We start from the raw sequence: 25,203 nt of genomic DNA, 5'->3' as shown, positions 1-25,203 counted from the left end.
CCCTTTACTAGGCCTCCTATTATGGGTGAAAGTTGAAAGCTTGTATATGTTGTTACGGACGTGGTTCGAAGTGGTGTATATGTGTGAGTGTGTGTCAATTATAAGATAGAACAGGTATTAATTTCCCGTTTAACTGCACTTTTAAAGAATTCTCCTGCTCTTCGTGTACTGTGTGTGTATGTATCAATTTTAAGACAGAACAGCTATTCAATTCCAGTTAAACTCTAAGAATTATCTTGCTCTTTATCTGCTGCTGTAGTCATGAAGTAAACACTGAGTTTTATCTGAATCTTGTATTAGTAAACAGAAACTCTGAGGTATCAGCAATATATTATGACATCTGCGAAGGTCAGCCGTGAGTCACCCCTTGTATCTACCCTAACTTCCTCGATATGCCTTTGTTTATGGAGAAGAAAGCAGCATTTTGAGTCACTATAAGAGGCTGTAAGGCTTGAGAGTTTAGATGGTTTGTGAGCACTTTAGAGAAATAATATTAGGTCTAGAAACTTGTAAATGATGAAATGATCGTTCTTAAGTTCTATAAATATAATAAATTTCGACATATCACAGGGCAGGCGACTGTTTTGGGACAAGATCTCAGGTACAACTCAAATGTTTTTCTTGTTGCTGTTTTTGTTGTTTTCTCAGGCCAAAAGGAGGAAAGCCTACGAAATTTATGAAGACCTGAATTTCTCTCTCTCTCTCTCTCTCTCTCTCTCTCTCTCTCTCTCTCTCTCTCTCTCTCTCTCTCTCTCTCTCTCTCTCTCTCTCACACACACACACACACACACACACACACATTAGAACGCTAACACTAGCACAGTACCACTTCTACAACTAACACCAACGGTAACTTGAACGCATTGACACTATCACACTAACACTAACACACTAACACCAAAACATTAACGCAAGCACACTAACATCAATAAACTAACATTAACACACTAACATCAAGAGGCTAACACACTAACACCGCATGTACACTGTGTTGAAAGTGCACTGGAGCGTGGTGTAGCATAATATACTATTACTGTGCAAAACACTACGTACTACATCAAACCGCTTTTTCTCTCCCTCTCCTCCCTTCTCTGTTTTTTGAAGGTCATGCTCGTAGCCACTCCTCAAGAATGACACAGGGATCACACTCTGAAATTAAACCATTGACTGAAAAAAATAACACTCAGTTTAAGTTTCACAGTCAAGTCAGATTACTGCGATCGTTCTGTTGCATCGTGATGGGATGGTGATGCCTGCTACTGTGTACTCGCAGTGCTCCAGGACACACACCAGATTCCTCAACTGCCTGCCTCAATGACACACGCTAGGCAACAAAATGTACAACTAAGATAAACAGATTGGCTTCTCTTTCGGTTCTCCTACTTCTATTTTTCTTGTTTTGGGAACGCCATTCGAGCTTTTTTTTTTTCTTCTGAATCGATCTTCCTGATACTTTAAAAAAAAATAATAAACGTTTCAAGAAAATCACTCAGACAAATTCTCTTCTTTCTCTCAATTCTGTCAATCTTATATTTCTTGTTTTGGGAACGGCATTTGGATTTTTTTTCCGAATTAGCCGAATGTTAGTTGGTTAGAATGTTCCATCGTTATCAGTTATGAAATAGGAATTCATTAGTTTTAGAAGAAAAATTTCACTTTTGGTCAGATATGAGAATAATATCTTTCTAAAGCTGTCCAGTTTTTGATCAGGAATTCTTAGTGGCCAGATGAAGTATTTACCTCATATAATACACAAAAAAAAAAAATCTCAAGAAAATCATTCATAATTGTGTTGGTTCAGTGGGATAAGAAGATTACCCAGTAAGCAACAAAAAGTAACAAAACCAACAAGTTTCTGGAAGGTCGCCCCTTAACTGTAATGGTGCAGTGGGGGCAGGAGTAGACATTCAAGCTGTTCTCTAGCAACGAGGTGAACGTTCTCTGACTGCTACTTAGTGAGACCAGTCTGGGCCGCTGCCCCGGGCTGAATTAGTAGCAGCCTTCCCGAGCCTCAGCCGTGACTAGTGCGAGGCAAACACGCGTGCAAGTGTGTGATAAGAGGACTACTTTTGCTTTCATGTTTTGTCTCGCAACGCCTCAAAACGTAATTCATGTGTAAATTCCATTATTTTTAGTTTACACTTTTCTTCTACTTGTAATCTTCACCATCAGCCCACGTTATGATTGTGGTGAGCGTTTGGGTGCAGTGAGGCAAGAGAGGCACTCGATGGTGAGTAAGGGTGGACCTGGCGGCCTTGGTCCTCTCACCAGGTCAGCGGAGAGGCGATCTGGGCGGGAGTGACCTGCGTGGCATTACCTCACAAGGCAACGTCTCGGGACAGACCATGAGTACACGCATTAATACCAGATCATTGAGAGTAAAAAAATAAATAAATGAATAAAATAAAACAGTTATGCATCACATATTAGTTACTATGGAACGACAGTTGAAGTAAGGTAGAATGTGTAAACTTTCTGGCTACACTTGACCGAGAGAAATCCGTCCTGTCTGACGCCCCAACTGACCACCCGAGTGCACATATTTGGCGTGGCAATGGCTCGGACTGCCTGGGAGTGAAAAGTGAACACTGATATAATGCTGCACCTGAGAGTGGCTTGGTCAGTGGACACAAAAATACAGCTTCCGTCATCAACATATTCAGTGGCAAACAGGTCCTTGTTTTCATTAACCGGTTCACCTGACTGAATTTTAACGAGGAAAAAGTAACCAGCTAGTGTACCAGAGCCATTCACACTTCTTCCCATGATAAAAAAAAAACCTAATACGTCGAGGAGTGTACTCAACAAACGCATAAAAAAGTGCGTGTGCCTGTGGGAAAAGGTCGAGGGAGCAGGTTTGGGAATTTTCTGCACGAGGCCTCTTGAAACTGTCCGCCTGATAACAACAAAAAGCGTAGGAAGGCTGAGGTAGCGGAGAATGCGTTAAAATGCGTCAGAGAGAGAGAGAGAGAGAGAGAGAGAGAGAGAGAGAGAGAGAGAGAGAGAGAGAGAGAGAGAGAGAGAGAGAGAGTATGGAAGCTTTCCGGTGTACGTACGTATTCTCGCTTCATACGTGACCCGCAGCAAATTTTATTCTAGTCTCCGTTAGGTAAGGATGTAAAAATTAATTGGATAAGGCAGATAATTTATGGGATCGGGTAGGAGAAAGGGAATAAATCACCCCCCCCCCCTTTACTTAAGTCCGTGTCGGCTTAGGATACAAAAACCCTGCATCTTTAATTGATTATCTTCCAGCATCATACAGGTTTGCTATGCTGGACGGAACCAATACGGTATTTCACTTTAGGAAAGAGGTGGGTGCTTGGGGCGACCACTCCACCAGCTGTTCGCCTTCCCGCCCCATCCTCACACCGCGCCCTTGCTACGCCGTCTACCACAAGGCCACTCAAGACAGCTGGCGCGGAGGGAGGGAGGAAAGGAGGCAGGGAGAGGATGAGTCCTTGGAGGCCAGGCAGGGGCACCTTTACTCAGACCTTGATATAGGGAGCAAAAACTCCACTAGGTACAGTCATATATTTGCGAGGCATCCTGATGTTCCTGATAGCAAGACTTCTTCCTCGAGACTTACGCCAAGATCGCAGGACTTAAAGAATTATGTTCTAATGTTGACCACTTACAGAACATAAATTAATTGCAGTCACAAGAGGTATTTTTCTACCGTACTGATTATAAAAGAATGTTCTAGCGTTATCAGTCATCAAATAGGAACTCATTAGGTTTACAAGAGAAATCTCACTTTTGGTCCAATGTGAGAATAATATCTTTCTGACGCTGTCCAGTTTTTGAACAAGAATTCTTTGTGGCCAGAAGAAGTATTTATCTCATATATTATTTAAAAACACTTTCAAATTATTAAACAAATTAATTATTGTTACAAAGGGTATTTCATTTTTTTTAAATTAACAATTATTAACAACAGCACACCTGTCTACCTGTCTGCCTGGTGTCTCCACCCGCCTGGACCCCCACGCCTGAGACAGGTAAGGTGCTGCGTGATGTAGCCAGATGGCGAGCACCGGGCCACGCCCCCTGCGGCCATGCAGCTAAATAGACGTCAAACAGACCAGAAGACAACTTCCCATGCAAACTGTTCATCATCTTCCACAGTAACAAACATGGTGGAAAACGCAACAGCCGAGGACTATTTACCTTTCTATACATAGCAAGGTGAAGGGGCGGCACCTACTACGGACCCTTCCCCAGATATGGTGCATCCTACTTGCACCATCTCTGTTGGCAGCTGCTCAAGACTGTGGTAGAGCGTTTTTTCTTCCGCCCAGACAGTCAAGGTTTGCGCTTTAGCTCTACCCGACCAGCCGTCCAGGAGGCTCATCGGACAAGGCGTGGCGGCGAGGGATGGCAGAGGAAAAAACGTATCCTCAGCGGTGACTACACTTGAAGCTTTCCGCACCCATCCCGCCTGACCCTTACTCCTGGCCTTAGGATCCCCAGCAAAGGAATTAGGGAGATAATATCGCACTCGGAAGCTGAGTTCCCACCAATATTCTTGAAAGTGAGTCTGACAGGTATAATTTACGACTTATTGAAGGATCCTCTGATCAACACCTTAAAGAGACAGGGGCAGGCACACTGACAGACAAAGATAAAACAAACATAAGACAAAGAAAATATAAGCTTATAAATAAAACCAACACTGGCCTACCAAAACATATTGACATCTTTCATTTTGTTGTTTGTGAGAAAGAAAGCAGCCAATTCTACCTTCGCTTTCCTGCTAACACACACACACACACACACACACACGCACGCACACAAACTATCATACGGCACGTTTCCTCAGTACAATCACGTCCCGCGGAAAAGGCAATTGTAGCGACAGAAGCAGGCAAAAAGACGAGCGCAAGAACAGGCAAGCGGACAAATGAGTACCTACGCACGCAGTGTAAGAATGAAGCTTTTTAACAGTGCAGGAAGAGGAAGATGAGCTGGAAGAAGAGGGGGAAAGGAGGAAAGGGGGATAGGAGGATGGGGGGAAGGGGGAGGAAGAAAAATAGGAAGAGAAAGAGGAATATAAAGGAATACAAAGGATGACCAAACAACAAGAGATCTTGAGGTCTTTACTATGGTGTTTGGAGGAGGAGGAGGAGGAGGAGGAGGAGGAGAAAAAAAAGAAAAAAATTACTAAGGAAGAAGAATTGCAACAAAAACAACAAAATCACCACCACAACCTCCACAACCACCTCCAATACTACAACCTCTTCTACAACTACAACCACCGCCACCATCACCACCACCTCCACCACCAGTACAACCACCAACACATAACAAGAGATGGGAGGAGAAAGCGAACAGGAAAGCGAAAGGAAATAGTCAGTCAGTCGGCTACACTCTACAGGTGCTCACTGTCATTCACAACACAGGTGACCACGACCACGAGACACCACATGTACACAAATTCCCGTCCAGCTCATTTCCTTACTCGCCCTCATCATGTACCTCAGATGGCGTGCGATAGGAATTAATGTTATCGACGTGACTGGGCAGAGAGGAAGTGAGAGGTTGGAGAGGGGGAAGTGAACAGACAGGTGGGAGGAACATGAGGAAGAGCACCAGGAAGAGGATTTAGTGCTCAGGGGTAGAAAAAGAACAAAGAAAAGACGGTCCAAAATATTAGGTATGAGAAAATAAAAGGAAAAGAGGAAACTGAAAATGAAGATGAAGATTAAGAAAAAATTGGCTACGAGAGGTAATCCAAACAGAAGAGGAGTAAGAACAACAACAACAACAACAAAAGAAGAGGTAGTAGTAGTTGTAGTAGTAGTAGTAGTAGTAGTAGTAGTAGTAAAGAGTAAGAGAAACAAGCTAAAATTAAGCTTTTGCAGTTACAAACGAAATCCAAGTACATAAAAAGACAAAAAAAAAAAAAAAAAGAAAAGAAAGAAAGAAAAGAAAAGAACTAAAATCTCAAGATGTGAAAGAGGAGAACGACGACGAATAGGAACAGAAAGAGAAAGAGAAGAAGGAAGAGAAATGTAAAACTTTGAAGAGAAAATATAACCGCAGGAAACAATTTCACAGAGAGAGAAAATAATAATGGTTTCCCGAGCCTCGTCAGTATAACCAGCCTGCTCGCACATCACGCCTGGTGACTTACACATGAACGACACACAAACACACGTACAGTTACCCTGGGTAGTGATGTCGTGAAATTAAAAAGGAATTATCGAAAGTTTACCTCTCTATCTATCATTCTGTCTACGCACTTTGCTGACATGTTCCTTAAACTGTGACAGCCGAAACAGTATTAAGTGAATTTTAGGTCCATATAATCGAATGAAAATTAATATATGAATTAATAAATTGCTTCAGATTTACTCTTTCACTAATAACAGCATTTTTCTCATATTCTGATACAGCATTGACACGTAAATTTTACTTCGGCCACTTATATAGTTTTACAGCACGGAAAAGATAAAAACCCACCAATTCTCTCCATTTTCCAGGATTCCAATTTAAATCATACTATGTCGATGTTCCTTTTCGACTCTTTTAAGGAGTGAAACTTTCAGAAGCCATTTTTATTTATTTACCTATTTATTTATTTATCTATTTTTGCCCTTACCCAGATTTTCCTTTAATATATATATATACATATTGTTCTGAATGTTACTAAAGAAATGTTATCACAATAAAAAAGAGTTGAGACTTTCACACAGACAGAGCAGAACTGGTATATAATAATGTACAGGTGAAGATAATTCTCAGGTACTTTTTTTTTATCTGAAACATTTTGTGGCACGTGACGTAACTACATTGGACAGCAGTACATGCATTGCCTTTTAATACGTGTGCAGAGAGAAAGAATGTGAGGTAGAAAAGAAAGTTGAATAAATTAAAGTATAAATCCCTCAGTGCTGACATTCTGCAAAATATAAAGAATGGTTGAGTGAAATCATAGAATATTTATGAGGTTTGTATGTACAGTAAACCTTGGAAATTTGACACGGACTTGAGTTACTGACAGATTGTAACTGTCTGTCTGTCTCTCTCTCTCTCTCTCTCTCTCTCTCTCTCTCTCTCTCTCTCTCTCTCTCTCTCTCTCTCTCTCTCTCTCTCTAACAGAGACGACGGAGGGCAAAAATGAAAATAAAAAGTGAAAGTAAAACAAGGAAGAAGAAAACATATGAACATCCATAAATGTTCACTTTCAAGATGTGGAAAGAGGAATATACAAACCTAATATTGTGTAAAAAAAAATAGAACAAGACTTAAAAATTAAAAATAGTAAAGAAAATAATTAAAAATCGATATGAACAAAAAAAGAAAAAGAAACTAAAATAAATAGAAATCATGGAAAAGTTGAGAGCTAATGAAAAGGAAAGGATAGAAAACGAGAGAGAGAGAGAGAGAGAGAGAGAGAGAGAGAGAGAGAGAGAGAGAGAGAGAGAGAGAGAGAGAGAGAGAGAGAGAGAGAGAGAGAGAGAGAGAGAGAGAGAGAGAGAGGTGGGAAAGGGAAGGCAGCTCCCACAGTCCCCATAAACTTTCCCAAACGGGTCCCAACGGCAGTCAACGCCCCCTCACTTCATCTGCAGCGCCACTCCCACTCACCACACTCCTCCTCCCACTCCTCCTTCCACTACCACTCCTCCTCAGCCTCTTACTACTTCTACTCTTCTCCTACTCCTGTTACAACTCTCATTCCAATTTCTGGTCTTAGTTTTCCTCTTATTTTTATTTCTCTTCACTCTTTTATTTGCTCCTCCTCCTCCTCCTCCTTTTCCTCCTCTTTTAAATTCTCTTAGAGTTCTTCTTTTTCATCTTTCTACTCTTACATTTCCTTTTACTACTATTATCACTCCTCTTACAGCTCCTCTTTCCCCTCTTAGTGTTTCTATCCTTCCTTCTCCTCCTCCTTGTTATCCTTTATTTTTTTTTCATCCTTCTACATTTCAACTAAAACCTGGAGATTGCATATGTTCACAAATTGTCCTTACTGTAGTAGTGAATGAGTTAAGGAAGATGAATGTTTTTTTTCCTTATACACAGAGTCTCCAAAGATTGCCAGAGTACAGTAGCTTTATCCAGCAAGGTCTCCAGGGCACCGCACCGGTATCCTCCCCACCCTTATTTTTCAGTACTTGACGCACCCTTGTCATTCCTCAGATCCACAGCATACATCCCGCAGGACTTCCTTACAAGGCCCGCGTCATTCTGTCCTTGGCTAAACATACCTACGCAGCCTTCGCCCACACCCAGCGCTTCTCCTTCACCTCACACTAACTCAGCCTCCTCCTCCTCCTCCTCCTCCTCCTCCTCCTCCTCCTCACTCTGCGCCTCCTTCCTATCTCCATTTCTGCTGGTACACCTATACTCTGTTCACTCCACCCTTCATGCACTCCACCCATGCATTCATACATACATACAATAGTTTTTACTTCATTTGTGTAGCATCATGAGCCACGTTTCCGATAACTCTATACCTCTTCCTGACTTCATATTCCTGCTCCTCCCTTCACAAACCATCACTTCCACTTCCCATTTCCCTTCTACCGTTCACCACACACACACACACACACACACACACGTCTCTCTCCCTCTCTGTTTTCTTTTCTCTCTTTCCCTCTCCTTCCCTCAAGCCCTCAACATGCCAGGAATAAGCGCTCTTTACAAAACAGACAGCCGTCAACCTCTGCAATCATCACTACCGCTAAGACCGCAACTGAAATGAACACAAAACTTTTACCAACCAAGCAACCAACCGACCAACCAACCACTCTTACCATCGACAATACCAGTTACACTTACTACACCGCCGGCCACAAGCAAATACCAGGTCATCACCAGCGCTATATACTATTACTTTATTTACAATCCACGTCCTTTTTTACTCTAGTGGGATATGTACAGCTGCTGAGTATGTGTGTACTATATAGCCCTTTCCCACCACTGTACCGCTACCATCGGGGGTCCCAGTGTCATGAGTGGCCGCAAAAGTACGAAAAATTGGGGTATACGGTCGAGTTTCGTGAGGGGCCAGTAAAGTACACTAGGATGAGTTGACCGCGGGGGACCATAAACTCAATCAAAGTGGACGTGAAAAATTGGCTCTCTCTCTCTCTCTCTCTCTCTCTCTCTCTCTCTTGGTTTACAGCCATGAGTCTTCATTGGATTACTGTAAATTGTCTTCAACTTTTACTTCTATATTTTCTAACTTCATATATCTATAAAAATAAAAATAAAGATTCACTAATTATGCTCTCTCTCTCCCTCACTCTCTCTCTCTCTCTCTCTCTCTCTCTCTCTCTCTCTCTCTCTCTCTCTCTCTCTCCAAGTCACCCGTGACCATCATGTCATCAAAAATGCCGCCGCCGGTTCCCCTTCTCTACACATCATAATTTAGCGACAGAAAACAATAACTTGAACATTTATCATCTGACAGTATCTCAGCGGACGTGCAACTGCGTGTATGTCTGAGTATTTTCATGTGAATCTCTCTCTCTCTCTCTCTCTCTCTCTCTCTCTCTCTCTCTCTCTCTCTCTCTCTCTCTCTCTCTCTCTCAGTCTCGTCCACGCTCACATTACGGAGGTTCCCCATAAACAAGAGCCGTGTGGTAGCTGCGGGCGGGCAAAGGGGTGAAGGGGAGAGGGGAGGAGTGGAAGACAGTAAACCCACAACCAACCTTCACCACCCCTTGAACACTCACTCCCAGGCTCACTAGATGCCCCACCCTTCCCTTCCTGAGCCTCCTGCCCCGCCGCCTTCCCCACCGCCTGGCCCCACCTCTCCACCGCCACGCCTTCACAAAGCTGCATTAATAATCAAAGGAAGACGCACGTGGCATGAGAGTGGTGGGTTTTACATATATTTCTTGCTATCTTCAAGCCTCATCAGCTTCGTCGTCCTTCACGTAAATTGTTTTAGGAATGTAGGAGTGCGTCTTGCTCGTGTCTTGCTCCTGAGGACTATTCTTAGCATCACTTTGTCCACGAGTTTTAATATTCTAACAGCCTTGCCATCCAATATTCCGAGTGCCATTGTGCTGAGTGGCTACCTGACGTGCGTTGAGTGTCGTGATGGACGCGTGATGGCACCAGGCAAGCACAAGGTTACAGTGAGACCAACAAACACTTCAGTTACTCTGCGCAGTTCTACCGGAATGGTGTGGCAAGGTTTTCCTTACATGAATGGAGGCCTCACTGGAAGCCACAGAAATATACGAATAAACCAATAAAGTTAATATTATGTAGTTTATGAAAAGTTCCATTTAATCACTGCCCTTGAAAAGAATACGGTATAAGAATTCTAAACGAGTGAAGGCCAACTTGATTACACAAAAGTCTGAATATTCCTCTCTCAAAGGAGTCAAAGTAATAGAAAGTGGATGAGCAGGAGAGGCGGAGTTTAAGGACTGTATTTTTAAGTGCTGATATTTTTTCTCTGTGTTTGAACATAATATCTTGAAAACACGAGAACATAAGGGGAGCTGCAAGAAGCCATAGGGGTTACACGAAGCAGTTCATGTATAAAACATTCATACCAATATTCACCTATCATTCCGATCCATAATTTTTTCTAATCTTCTATTAAGGCTCCCTGCTGCCTCATCATTAACAGCCTTATCAATGAGTCAATTCCGATCATCTACGGCTAAATTTAAGAACGCCTTCTTTTTACTTTTTTTTAATAGTTTTATCAATCTGAACTACTTGCTTCTAGTCCTATTCTGATTACTAACGCTAAGGGTCATAAAGATTGCATTCCGCTCTTCATTCATTATCTGAACAGATCTAGGGCTTGTTGTTGTGGGCCGCAGCATTAATCCACGAACTATTATGACGTACCGCGCCGTAGACAATAAGGATTTAAGGTATCGGTGCGTTAGATTACTGCAGGGCTGATTTAATGTTACTGCACTCTAACCAGTCATTGAGCATCGGTTATTGGTGATAAGCCTTCACATAAATCGTTGCTATCACCCGGGTTTCCTGTTCGCATAACCACCTCAGTTCTCCCTCCTTTCTTTTCTTTCCTTTCTCTCATGATTTTTTTTTTTATGTACTCACTTACTGTCCTGTGGTTTTCTGTCACATATTTCCTTTGCCTTTCTGTGGAAGTAACATCCTGATGACCATAATGTTATGATGGTGGTGGTGATAATGAAAACGGCGGCGATGACCTTGGCAACCACAGGGACCATGAGGACACGGACACACACACACACACACACACACACACACACACACACACACACACACACACACACACACACACACACACACACTATGACTCAAGATTCTACAGTTTGGTCTGCAACATACATCTCCTGGATACAGTTTACAACACTAGCAAAAGCGCTACGTAATACGATAAACTATAAACACACTGCCGGTAACCACATCAGTAACAATGTTTGCGCCATCCTTGAGGGTCGTGGTGTTCTGTGATCGAAAGCCTGCGAGCTCCATCTTTGCTCACTGTAGTTTATCCGTGTAAAAAGATGGCGTTGTCTTCTAACCATCAGGCGCCTACATGAACTTGCTAGTGAGATGAAATAACACAATTTCCAATCTATAGCAGTCGGTCATCTTCCCTTCTTAGGTATTCTTTGATAGATTTCAGCACGCTCCTAATTGCGCTGAACTTTTCTGGCGGGCTAAGCACAATATTAAACACGGCTGAGCGAACTATGCAGGAAACTAAATAAAACTTTTCTGCTAAACCCAATCAGTCCATTTGTATCTTTGTTGACACGGATCCAGATTATTTAGTAAATCTTCACATTTCGTTCAGTCTGCAAGGAAAACTTTCCCCTAAGCGTTTGTTTCTGAGTAAGTCCATCAATTTTCTAAGCGATAAGATTCTTCGGGGAATTTGATGTTAATTTATTTAGGATTAAGACTCGATAAGTAAAACCGCCGACTAGTAAAGAGCAAAAAATCATGAGAATCTCATCCAAAATACTCATGTGCTGTCCTCACGCCATCCGTCCCAAAGAAAAAGAGTCACTGCTTCACTGAGTTCACCCATTGCTCTATTTCAGGTATAATGTTGCTCAAAAGGGTCCCATGCAAACTCCTACGTCATCTGCCTCGTCATTTTACTCTTGCCGATAAACCTGTTTTAGCTAGTCCTTCTTTTTTGTTGAATCATTCATCTCTGCCACCTACACACACTCTCTCTCTCTCTCTCTCTCTCTCTCTCTCTCTCTCTCTCTCTCTCTCTCTCTCTCTCTCTCTCTCTCTCTCTCTCTCTCTCTCTCTCTCTCTCTCATATTCTGTTCTGGTCCCATAACATGTTCATCTATATCTTGTGCAGTGACATATTACAGTTATAAAAAGTAATGTGCTTGCTCTTCTCCAATAAAGTTTAAATTTAGTTTCCATCGTCTGCAGCCTCAATGATTCCACTGCACGACAAAGGCTCAAGGCAACTTTCACTTAAATCAGTCGGCTGCCTATCAATTCCTGGTCATCCCAGCAAATTTGTTATAACTCTCTCTCTCTCTCTCTCTCTCTCTCTCTCTCTCTCTCTCTCTCTCTCTCTCTCTCTCTCTCTCTCTCTCTCTTCCCCTGCCTCCTATCACCATCTCTACGTTGTCATTTTGCTACGTAGTGTTGATCTACTACTCGTTCCCTGCATGACGCCTATGACTGGTGTCCATTTTTTTCTACTTTGATTTCCCTGTAAATTGTAAGTAGGGAAGATAATCCCGTACAATGAGCACCCTGCACCCTCCCTCCGCTGGGTTACATTGGATGCGTCACGGGCTGGGAAAGGTCCAGTTTAGCGGTGCTCTCCTCTCTCCCCCCTCACGCTGCCGCCCAGACACTGGCCACGCGGTCACTAGCATCCCACACCTCCACAGCGCTAGCTTGTATCCGGTGAGGCTGTCAAGGAACGTATATTAAATCCCACAAGCTTTGGTCACTATATTTTTTTTGTTCTTTCTCACTGGCTGCGACCAAACCTCTTTCTGTCAGCTATTAATATAATTTACACTCTTCTCGAGCAGCCGGGTTTACAAGCTCCCGCACAGTTCTCACGCCTCACCCGTTGCAGGCGTTGCTTTTCTCGCCACACGTTAACCAAGTACGAAGAGACATAAATCATTGCAATGCAGTCCGGAGGAAATTCTTCAGTCTTGGAAGTAAATGTTGCGTAGTGATGTGTTTTTACCTTCACACTCTCTAAAACTGATACCGTATACATATATTTACAGAATATGCTTACTTGATGAATCTTACGAGGAAGATCAGTCTTTTCTTCGTCTTGAGAAAAGTCACTTTCGCCACCCCAACGGAATGGAGGCACTGCATCCTAACAACTGGCTGCCAAGGAAACATCGAAACAGCAGACTCCTTAAAGAAACCTTGGTTGTAGCGGCACACACCGACACAACAGACTCCCAGTGAAAGAAATTTTGTCGTAACAGTACATGTTACAGTTCAGCATAGCAAGCTGCAGCGGTACTCATCGCTATGGTAATTAAGTGATGACATTTCAAGGTGACGGAGGTACTAATGTCTTTCCGTTCATAATCGTGTCTAGCAAAAACAAACGGATCCCTGAGAAGGAAACCTGACTCAGCAGTGCACGCGCAGGCTTTCTCTGACGCACTGGAGTTCACCCGGAGAGCCTCTAACCATACGGCTAGCAGTTCACATCGAGGCGAGGCACGCACGACACTAATTAGTCGCATTAAACTTGGCTTTCTCTCGGTATCTCTGGGAGTGAGTGAGGGGACGGAGCAGGAGGTAACCGGGTGTGTCTCTTCTGTGTGACTAGTTATGATAAAGGGATAATGACACCGCATTTTGCCCCACGTCTCATGAAACCTTCATTCGTTCATTGGTGTTAATTTACTTAGCCTTTTGACATCTGATGGCATTTAGTTCATTTAAGCACTCGTGGGAATTTTTCTAAGCAAAAATAAAATTCCATTCACTAAAAAGCTTTACCAAATATTCGATCAGCTATTCTGCTTCACTGTAAGTCATTGTAGAATGTTCATATATTTCCACTGTAATCGAGTTTTTATTAGGACTTAACATTGTCTACTAGTCTACTATCATTTAAAAGCAATTTATAAAGTTGTAAACAATAAACCAGTAACATAAATATATCGGCAGCACTCACAAACAACTCTCTATAACGATACCGAGTTGTCTACTTTTATCTACAATCAATTACGTTGTTGAGACCAATAAAACAACAAAACGATAATAAAGCCACACAGGCGACACGCTCAAACATCTCTCTATTATGATTCTGAGCTGTGTACTTTCGTTTATAATCAATTACGTTGTTGTGGTCAATAAAACAATAAAAGATAAATAAAAATAACCCCCACAAACAGCTGTCCACCATGCCCCGAGCAGGAGGGAGTTGGAGAAATCCCTCATCAGTGTCTGGAGGCTCTTCTGTTCTACACCTCAACACATATAATCATTTGTATTAATCGATTCTTCGTGAAGTCTATAGCCACTACACGTCCCTGCTGGCGCCGACAGGACTGATTACTACAGAACGATTCCCTCACGCCTAGCCTACATACACACACACACACACACACACACACACACACACACACACACACACACACACACATCACATTTATACTCTCCCTCAGGTATAAATGCTGACATGGATTTCGCCTTTCTCCTCATATCCTAGAAAATTCCCTGTAGCTTTCTTTTTCTTTCTTTTTTTTTTCTTTTACCACATAGTATCGGTACTATTCCGGAGGGCTTTGTCTGGAAGGAAGAGTGGATGAAAGTAGCCTCTCACTTTTCTGTATCGTCTCTTCTACTAATAGTGTAGTGTAATTAACCAATCCAGTAAGCACGTAAAGGTCCGTTGTTCATTAGCTTGTATAATTCATTCAGAGCACACACACACACACACACACACACACACACAAATAAATAAATAAATAAATAAAAGTCGAGTTTACTAATGTGCGGAAGTTCCATGATATATATAAAAAAAAACGCTGAATTGTGTCATATAGGATACAAAAACAAAAACAACAAATTCTTTGATGCAACACTGTGAATATACGTTGAAGGTCATCAGATTCCATTAGCACATGTTTCGCTCCCTTCAGCTGCTTCATTCATTGCCGCATTAAGTGCAAGGTAAGGAAAATGAAAATCAATAATTGGCGGAAGGAAAATATCACCACCACGATTTTTCTTCCCTTGACACGAGGCGGAGCTCTTCCTTAAGTTAGCGTGAGTCAGCGAGGCAGAAGGAAGAGAGTGGTGGTGGTGGTGGTGGTGGTGGTGGTTGTGGTGGTAGTGGTAGTAGTAGTAGTAGTAGTAGTAGTAGTAGTAGTAGTAGTAGTAGTTATTGTTGTTGTTGTTGTTGTTGTTGTTGTTGTTGTTGCTGTTGCTGCTGCTGTTGTCTCGAGAGAGATCTGCCACGTGTTTAGTGTACGCTGCCAGACAAATAGTCTTGGTGGCGGTGCTGTCTTCTTCTGTACGTGGGCATTGATTTTTACTTCCTTTTTTTTATTATGCTCATCCTGACGCTGAATGAACCGGTGAGGCGGCACAAACCTAGAACAGACTGAAGGAACCTCATGACAAAGGATGTATTCTTCTTGAAAACGACAATGGAATATAACACCGAGAAAATTTGAAAGATTAGGAAGCGTAGCGTGATGCCGAGGAATACATGATACGAGCTATATTTTTTAAGTATATATAAACAGACACGTTCCCCTGAGCTTCTTTTGAGGTGTGTGGGAAGCAGTAAGATTATCCGGCTAGAGGCCTTAATAAAAACTCATCTAAATGATAATTTTCTTAGCTAATGAAAACCACTCAGCTGTATCAGTTAAAAAGGTGTGGGTGGCGGTAAGACTACCCCGCAAAAAAAAAAAAAAAAAAAAACGCTTATGTAAACTAATATAAATTATAGCTTCCATAACTAGTGAAAAAAAATTCCTTTTCGTAATTAGTGAAAAACTATTCCACTTTCCTCAGGTCAAATAATTCCCTAGAGTACTACGCATCATCATCACCACCCCTCTGAGTCCACAGCAGTACAAAGACCCTCCTTGACTTTTTCCACTCATCCGTGTCGTCTGCCTATCAATTCCAAGCCACTTCACTAAGACTTATCTCATCCCTCCATCGGGTTCACAGATAACACCCAGCTGCCTCAAGTCAACGCGTCACAGTGGAAGCAAGGCAACCCGCTCCTAGACGTCCTTGCATGGTCACGAGAAGGTCACTGAGGCTACCCCGCCCGTCCCCCTCCCTCGGTCGTCCGCTGCCTCGCCCGGGGTGGGTAGGAGACTCCGACACTCTTGCTGTTGGCTTCCCTGGGCAGCCTTCGTCTCACACTCAGATCAGTAGCGTTTCTTGGGATGCAGATGCATGGTTATGTATGGTGTGATTGTTCTGTAGTAGTAACAGTTGGAATAGTAGTGCTAATAGTGGTAAAAGTAGCAGCAGAATAGTAATGGCGGTGGTAGTGGCGGTAGTATAATGCGTTAGATGTTGTTGTTGTTATTGTTGATGTCAAAAGTGGCGGGGAATGGATTATATTTACACTAATCTCTCAAAGACATCAAAAGTAGGTCGCGAGTGCCTAAAATAAACACTTCAAATAAGAAATCGCGCCAAGGTTATGCCCACAACAGTCAGCTTTTAAAAGCCTCAGCAGATATTTTTTTTTGTCTTGTTTTTTTAATTTTTTCTTCACCACGACTACACCATAACTAAGAAGGCTATAGTACTATATACATAACTACATAATACTGCTTGATTCTGTAGAACTTCATCTAATACTAACTCTTTAACGTTGTATTTCTATTTTACTTTAGCACGGCTACATCAAAACCACTAAGGCTGTACTTATATACACCTACATACCCACACATATACCACAATGTTTCGACTCTATACGTCATCTAATGGCAACTCTCTCCTGCAGATAAAGTCACAAAGCTGCCTTCAGATCCATACCAAGCGAACTCCACGTGGATGGCGGAAGTCAAGTGTCCACCTACCGTTACTCAGATCGGGGGAGTCCGAAGCGTCCTGGAGGAGGATGATGTCCCCGTCCAGCAGATGAGCGGGGGCTTCAAGGTCGACTTCAGCGTGAGAGTCAGCCAGCGCCAGGGAGAAAGTGGTCATGCAGTGGTCCTGGGCCGTGGTTCGCAGCGCCTGGCCCACCGTGTGTGTCCCGTCACCCACCACCTGCGGGAGGAGCGAAGCATTGAACACACTGATGGCTGCTGACAGGTGCACCGGCAGGATACTTACCATGTCTAGCACAAGTACTTTCGCGTTCGCTACATGATGAACAGCGTGCAATTATGTAAATGTGTTTTTTTTTTTTTTGTTGCCTTAATAAGTGACATGATAAATAGTCTGCAGATTTGTATACATGCCAAATTAGGGAGTGAGTATGATAATGAATAGGTTGTAGTTATGAATGCCTTCTTTGTGACTTTGCTTCATATTTTTATACATAATTTCCAGGAGAGGGTGAGAAGAGCTTTGAGGCAATTGCAGAGTCGAAAAGACAGTCCAGTCCTGCTCTGGTACTGAACCTATCGTGCCCTTCGTGATGATAAACCTTCAGTCAAGATCGAAGAAGCGATGGATCATACAAGAATTTTGGACAAGATCATTACTCGCCCATTTCTTTGTCTTGGATTGAGTAACAAGCCTCTCCATGATCTGCTGGCACACATCGACGAGAAGAGATGCCCGTCACTTTGCTTGCAGGAAGGGAGGGAGAGATGAAACACGGTGTCTTCTGTTAACCATATCTCATCACCGTTACCGCGCTACAAACTTTACCGTATATTTATACAGCTTCAACTGAGTATTGTATAATAAAACTCCTTACTCTTAAGAAAAAATAAAACAACTAGATAAATAAATAAATAAAGAAGTAAATAAATTAATTAATTAATAAACTGCAGCTAAGGCGCCACCAAACTTTGTGCCCAACAATAAATGCTTTAATTTTCTTCCATAAATCACACCAGAGTTGTTGGTGTACATTTTCTTACGATGAACAAGGCTGTGAATGTTCTCATGTATTCCTTAATGAAAACACCCACGCGTCTGAAATTCTGGATAATCCTTTTGCTTCTTTTGGAAGTGGCTCTAAGTGGACATTTGCTTTTTTTCTACCTTTTTGTAGAACCTGGCCAAAGCTCTTGTTGCATAAAATAAAATGTTGCGTGGTCTTGAAATCAATCAATTAAATCATTCGTTGTCTAATTCATCATGCCACACACTTTGTACATGGTCTACACGTTCTAGGAAAAAACAGTGTTACCAGAACAATACATCCACGCGTCGGTGCTGGTGTGTAGGGTGTTGAACAATCCACACTCCAAAACTACACATGAAAGACCAGCGAGATTTATCTTTAGGGTGAGAGAGGTCATGGATACTCAATGTGACTATGACGTTGACTTCTCCAAACTATCACGGTCACTGCTTTGATATACATATATGTACAGTCTACACACAGACACGCACACACATACACTATATTCAAGGCTAGGTCGGACCATTGCACACGCCTTCACGACCCTCTGGCAAGGCTCAAGTGCGTGGTGACGAAATCCTGAACGTAACACCGACCAATTAGGGGCGAGCAGCCAAGGTCCGCAGCCCCAATGGTCACCAAGATAACGAGACCCGCACAACCACTCCTGCCTGGTGACCGCAGCTTGCCGTAACGCGGGAGCTTGCCGTAACGCGGGATGTTATGCAGGTAACAACGTACGAGAAAGTTATTGCTGAGAAGTTGAGTCGAGAGGAGCATCAATACCACTTCAGAGCTCCTACGCGCGGCTACAGAGACATGAAAAACTGGAAGCGCAAGCGTGCAAGTTCATCAACCCTGCAGCAGCGGGGTCGATCGGTGCGAGGGTTATAATTTCAGGCCGTGCGTCAACCTCACTCTCTTATAAGTTTCTAGAGCAATGAAAAAAAAAAAATATATATATATAATATAAAAAAAGTGCCGCGCCCCTCACCTTATTAGATCCAGTCTCTACCCAATTCACACAAATTTCATCCACCGGAGCGGCACATTTTAACAAGACACATTCAGGGACACAACTGCCTACATTTCCCTCTGCATGACTGTTACCGTCACTACTGAACTTTCCAATTAAATGCCACTCATCTCTTTAAGCACACGAGGCCTTGCAATACATTACAACGATACATTAAGACAACACCACATTACGTTTTCTTTAGTAATCTGCTGATTGTTTCTGGCATTACTCTCTGATCAAACACTGATGATCTTACAACACACGAGTCCTTGCAGTGAATAATGACGTTACTGTGCTGAGATGAAGGCAGTAGCGGTGGTGGTGGTGGTGGTGGTGGTGGTGGTGGTGGTGGTGGTGATGATGGTGGTGGTGCTGCTGTGACTTTTAAATCCTGTAAGTACTTGTTTTGTGGAAGTAGCCACCGGCAGCCGCGACTAATGGAAGGGAAGAGTTGGGTAAAAACGACCGCAGGAAGATAATGGACTAATGTTACCTGTAATTATGTAGAATACACACACAAACACACACACACACACACACACACACACACACACTCTCTCTCTCTCTCTCTCTCTCTCTCTCTCTCTCTCTCTCTCTCTCTCTCTCTCTCTCTCTCTCTCAATATACCTTCTGCGGCTTGCCCTGTCTTGCTCCAGCCTGTCGTTTTCCCCATCAGCCATACTCGTCATTTTTACCCACCCTGTGTTTCAGAGTTTTCCTTCACTACCACCACCATCATTACCACCATCACCCTTATTGCTTCTTTCTCCACCACTCTCAAAAATTCGTGTGCTGGTACTACGATTTTCGGCTGTATATTTCCTCACAGGTCTTCAAAGTGGGTAAAAAATATTTTATTTGTTCACTTAATCATCCGTACAAGAGATAGCAGCAGTCACACTCGTTCCTGCATCGTTAATATTCCCTGACAGCCTGATCTACCAGTACATTATTTTTTTTTCATTTTTATCGTTTTCCTCCTCAAGTTTGCGCGAAACCGTTAAAGTCTCAATCAATATTCATCAAAGAGACTTCAGGTTACGGGTTGCGAGTTATGGGGCGCCACAAGACCTCGCCGCCGGGCGTGGGTGGCGACCTTGTGGGGGTAAGGAGCGGAGCGGGTCGAGACACCTCCCATCTCACCACCACGTGCTGCTCGCGGCCTTTCTCTTCCCTCGCCGTGATCCGGATTACCAAGCGGTGTCAGCAACGGGGACGTAACCAGTTAGTGGCATTCATATCTACTGACTGGCATTTTGTGTTGTTATTATCAATTTGAGTTTATCAAGCGGTGTTACTAACAGAGACGTAACCAATAAGTGCTATCCATCTCTACTGACTGGCATTTGTGTTATTATTAATTTTAATTTAGCAAGGGGTTGTTGTTATTAATTTTAGTTTAACAAGCGGTCTCAGCAACGGAGACATAACTAATTAGTGTCGTAATTTTACTGACGTACATTTTTTGTTAATTTTAGTTTGTCGTATCTACCGCTGCATAATTGCATACTTGATTTTATGTTCATCAAAGGCTCCAAGTTCTGTCCGATGCGTTTAATCATAGATCCATTTACATAATATATTCTATCTTAAGGTGTAAACAGCACTGACTCACACAAAACTAAGCATCCTAAGCTCACACAAACAAGAATGTTTCTAAAAATAGCAACAAACGCAGTAATAGGCGACCAAAGTCATTGAAATCCTACAAAACATTGAACATATCTGCCATAAGCACAAGAACATGGGTAGTTTTAGGTCACAATGGACAGCCAAGTGCAGATGTGCATGCCCTCAAGTAGACAGGGCACGGCCTTGGAGGGAGGGCGAGGGCACCGTGCAACTCATGGCAGCTCACGCACCCTTGTGACAAATGGATCTGTGGTGAACGAGATGCCAGGCCAACGTATTTCAACACAATACTTCACAGTGCATGACGCGGAGTGTGTGTGTGTGTGTGTGTGTGTGTGTGTGTGTGTGTGTGTGTGTGTGTGTGTGTGTGTGTGTGTGTGTGTGTGTGTGTGTGTGTGTATGTATGCATGTATGTGTGTGTGTGTGTGTGTGTGTGTGTGTGTGTGTGTGTGTGTGTGTGTGTGTGTGTGTGTGTGTGTGTGTGTGTGTGTGTGTGTGCTCATGACTTAATTAGTAGGATCGTGGGCAGAACGCCCACTCCCTCTGTATCCTGTGTGAATGTTGCAACACTGCCTGAGTTGACGGAAAGAAGAAAGGAAGGAAGGGAAGAAAGAAGTAAAACGAGTGTAGGTGATTGAGACAAACGTGAAACTACCGGGGAGAGAGAGAGAGAGAGAGAGAGAGAGAGAGAGAGAGAGAGAGAGAGAGAGAGAGAGAGAGAGAGAGAGAGAGAGAGAGAGAGAGAGAGAGAGAGAGAGAGAGAGAGAGCTTTACAACACCATGAGGGATGCAGTGTGTGTGTGTGTGTGTGTGTGTGTAATCGCGTGAGTAATCTAAGTAATCATGTTCTAATTATGTTCTATTAAGATCCTACTGAGCGCACGAATTGGTCGCGTAGGGTTTACAAAGGCACCCTAAAACACACACACACACACACACACACACACACACACACACACACACACACACACACAAAGGTGCCCTATATGCCGAACTGAGCACACATGTGACAGCATGTACTTGAGGTGACAGGCAGGAATAAAACTGGGTCCAATCAAGCAGCAATGCAATGTGCAGTCAGGGCCACCCATCACCACTGTGCCACTGGGTCACTATGCTGGGCCACTTAAGATACTTTATACTTTCCTTGTCCAAGAACGCTTTTAATTGGCTGCGGTAAGACCCAGACGAAGAAGAAGAGGAAGGCAGAGTTTACGGATGCACTGTTGGATGAGGTCGGAGATGTGAAGGGCTGCTGTAAGACACAGACGAAGAAAAGGAAGGCAGAGAGGCAAGTTTATGAATGCACTGACCAACTCGAAGATGTGAAGGGTCGTGGTCAGGCTGGCTGGTGAAAGAGGAAAATGGAAATCCATGGTCGTGGACGTCACCAGACAGACACTCCAGGAAAGGTAAGGACTCAGACAATTAAAAATAGACAAGTCGGGCTTCACGTGGGAGGGCAGCTTCTCCCTGCTCCGCCTGATCGAGGAAGACGACCGAGTTTTTCAGATCAGTCACTCCCTGAAGTTGACTCACCAAGCAGCAGCCCATAAGCTAATTGGGCCGAAGAGAAGGGGGGAAAAAATAGACATGACCTTAATTTCTATTGAAGACAGAGACAACTTTCTATAGCGTTTTTCTCTCCCCCTCCAACGCACCGCTATCTCGCTCGTGATACAAAAGGGGAGCGTGATAATACAGTGCATCGCTATCACACACGGGGCACACAGAACCAAACTTGTTCTCTTTGAATAAAACAACAACGAATATCACCAAAACTATATTGTATAATGGTCTCTACTGCTGCATCATCTAAAATTAATACCCACTCCTGCACTGTACAACACACAACACATTACCTCACCACATGTACTTTTCCACAAAGTCTCACATACATCATTAACCGCAGATTACACCTTTCTCTTCTTTTGAAATGCAGTTACTGTATTATAATAAAACCAAACAGCCAAGCAAACACATCTGTTGTTGTTTGAATTTCCTTTTATTCCTTTGGTTTCCTATTAGTCCTTTGTAGAGAAAACTACTGCATTTGAAATCCCAACGTTCTACATTCAAACCACACGCATATTAAATGTTCTTTTTTGGATTTCCAGTTCACACGAATCTTTAGTAGTTCAAGAGGTGTATGTGCCTTCACGCGCTACTTACCTTGTTAACCCCACAATGACTGCAATCCCATCACGTACCTAACACATAGGGATCCCCATCAAAAGAGTTCGCAACATTCAAGTGCAGGAATTTTAAACGCCTAGCAAGTGGCATGACACCAATTGAGTAAAAAAAAAAAAAAATTGCGTGAGAAAAAAATTAAATCGTCTAGAGAAGAAAAAACATTCTGTATCACAAAAAAATGGTGACGTGTGTGCATGCAAGAGAGAGAGAGAGAGAGAGAGAGAGAGAGAGAGAGAGAGAGAGAGAGAGAGAGAGAGAGAGAGAGAGAGAGAGAGAGAGAGAGAGAGAGAGAGAGAGAGAGAGAGAGAGAGAGTGGAGTTTTGAATATGTTCAGGAAAGAGAGAGCAGGAAGCAGGAAGCAGGCTAGAAGGAGAGTTAAGCAGGTAGGGCACGAGGGCGCGTGTAGGCAAGGAGAAACAAGGCGTGGGGGTCCTGGCATGCATGGGCGGATGAGACTGTGTGTGTGTGTGTGTGTGTGTGTGTGTGTGTGTGTGTGTGTGTGTGTGTGTGTGTGTGTGTGTGTGTGTGTGTGTGTGTGTGTGTGTGTGTGTGTGTGTGTGTGTGTGTGTGTGTGTGTATGTGATGGTATGCTAGCTAGGACGAGGGTGCGGTGGTGTGTCGCGTGTGGTGTGCGGTGGTGTGTCCCGAAGGGTGGCGTGGTGGTGACAGTGTGGGCGGTGGCCGGATTGGAACCCCTTCCTCTTCCCGCCTTCCTCCCACTGTGTCGCGTGGAGGTGCCGCCGTAGAAGTGGAGAAAGTGTAATCGACGGTGCACACGTCCTCTTGATGCAATGAGATGGGAGTGCAGGTGGGAGGGTGGGAGACGAACAATGGGGAGTAAGTGTCGCGATTTTAACCTGTGCATCTGGCGGCCATTGTGGAGGCATGACCTTCAATCGTGTGCTCCTCCCCACAAGGCTGGATTCCCGACTCATCATCCCTTTGAACCACATAGAGGAAACACACACACACACACACACACACACACACACATGATTACCGTCTTTAACAGCTGTTCTCTCATTGTTATTTATAGGAGACGTAATAAAGAAATATCGCTGCTGGTGTGTTATGACATAATCAACTTTTCCAACACTGAACACGTGATTTTTACATTAATCTTAAGAAACTTAATGTTGTGATATAATGCTGGGATTCCAATCAATTTGTGACCGATGGAATTATATATATTAAAAAAAAAGAAAAAAAAACACGGCTACAAGAAGAAGAACAACAACAACAACACTAACTCCACCACCATCACCATCACCACCACCACCATCAACAACAACAACAACAACACAAACACCACTATCACCACCACCTCTGCCACCACTACTACCACCACTGCCATCAACAACAACAACAACAGCAGCAGCAACAACCGGAAGACGTCCACCTAGACTAGACTAGAGAGAAAGTGAGGAGATGGTGCAGCAGACGGTTGGAGGATGTACAGGTGAGGGGTGATGAACGCTCGGCGAACCAGGTGAATACATGAGAGGTGTGCGGAGGCGTGCTTCATTGAAAACCTGGCCAGCACGGGCGGACGCAAATGTTAATGGGACAAACAACAATGGGCTCTTGGTTAATGTGAATATTCAATGGATTTCCAGTTTTTGTTCAATGGAGGTCTTGTGTATGCAGATTTTATTGCTCATCAAGTACGTTTTATGTTTTCGTTTGTGGGTACTGTCGCGGTAACAAGTCGAGTATGTTTCTGCACTAAATCCCACATAGTTTTGCGTTTCCTTAGTCTTAACCCTACTTCCCCTTCCTTCCTTCCTTCCTTCCTTCCCTCATCTCTTCTCCCTTCCTCCTCCTTCCCTTTAATCAAGTTCCCTGATATGCTGACAATCTCCTTACAACACTTGGCAATTAATTGATGCTAAACTGATCAGAGGTATTTATGTCTGAGAAAAAAATTAAACATATTGTAAATGAGAGGTGTGTTGCTCTACCACTGTCCATCAATTTACTAGCCATACATTCTCATTCACTTCCCTCAACAATTTCTACAGCGTTAAACAAACTTCTTTATTCCTATCGGCGAAAACTGCTCCATTAGCATAAAATATCATTCCAATACCAAAATGACATCCCCATTCCTGATATCCAGCCCCTCTTTACCTACAAAACCTCTTCATTCCTGTAACAAAATTGTCCACACCCACAAATACCCTCCATCTCCCAAAAGCATTACCCAGACTTATAAACATATATTATTTACATTTTAAAGAGAGAGAGAAAGAGAAAAAAACTGGATGAACTGGATTGCCACAAAAAAAACGCGACCAATTGTTTCATAACCTAACAAAGCTAGTTTCGTAATTACTGACAGCGGCCACAAGAC

At 43.2% G+C, this 25,203-nt stretch overlaps 1 protein-coding gene across 1 annotated transcript in view; it reads right to left on the bottom strand.

The window, feature by feature from the left end:
* Positions 1 to 25,203, bottom strand: part of LOC135108312 (uncharacterized) — a 117,862-nt gene that overhangs the window by 52,915 nt on the left and 39,744 nt on the right. Inside the window, exon 2 of the mRNA XM_064019144.1 lies at positions 17,004 to 17,193. Coding sequence (XP_063875214.1) covers positions 17,004 to 17,193 — 190 coding nt within the window. The remainder of the gene's footprint in view (positions 1 to 17,003; positions 17,194 to 25,203) is intronic.

Source organism: Scylla paramamosain, chromosome 17 (genome assembly GCF_035594125.1).
Source record: "Scylla paramamosain isolate STU-SP2022 chromosome 17, ASM3559412v1, whole genome shotgun sequence".
NCBI lineage: Eukaryota > Metazoa > Arthropoda > Malacostraca > Decapoda > Portunidae > Scylla > Scylla paramamosain.
Note: the sequence above shows the minus strand (reverse complement) of the source record. Positions and strands in the feature narration are given on the sequence as shown.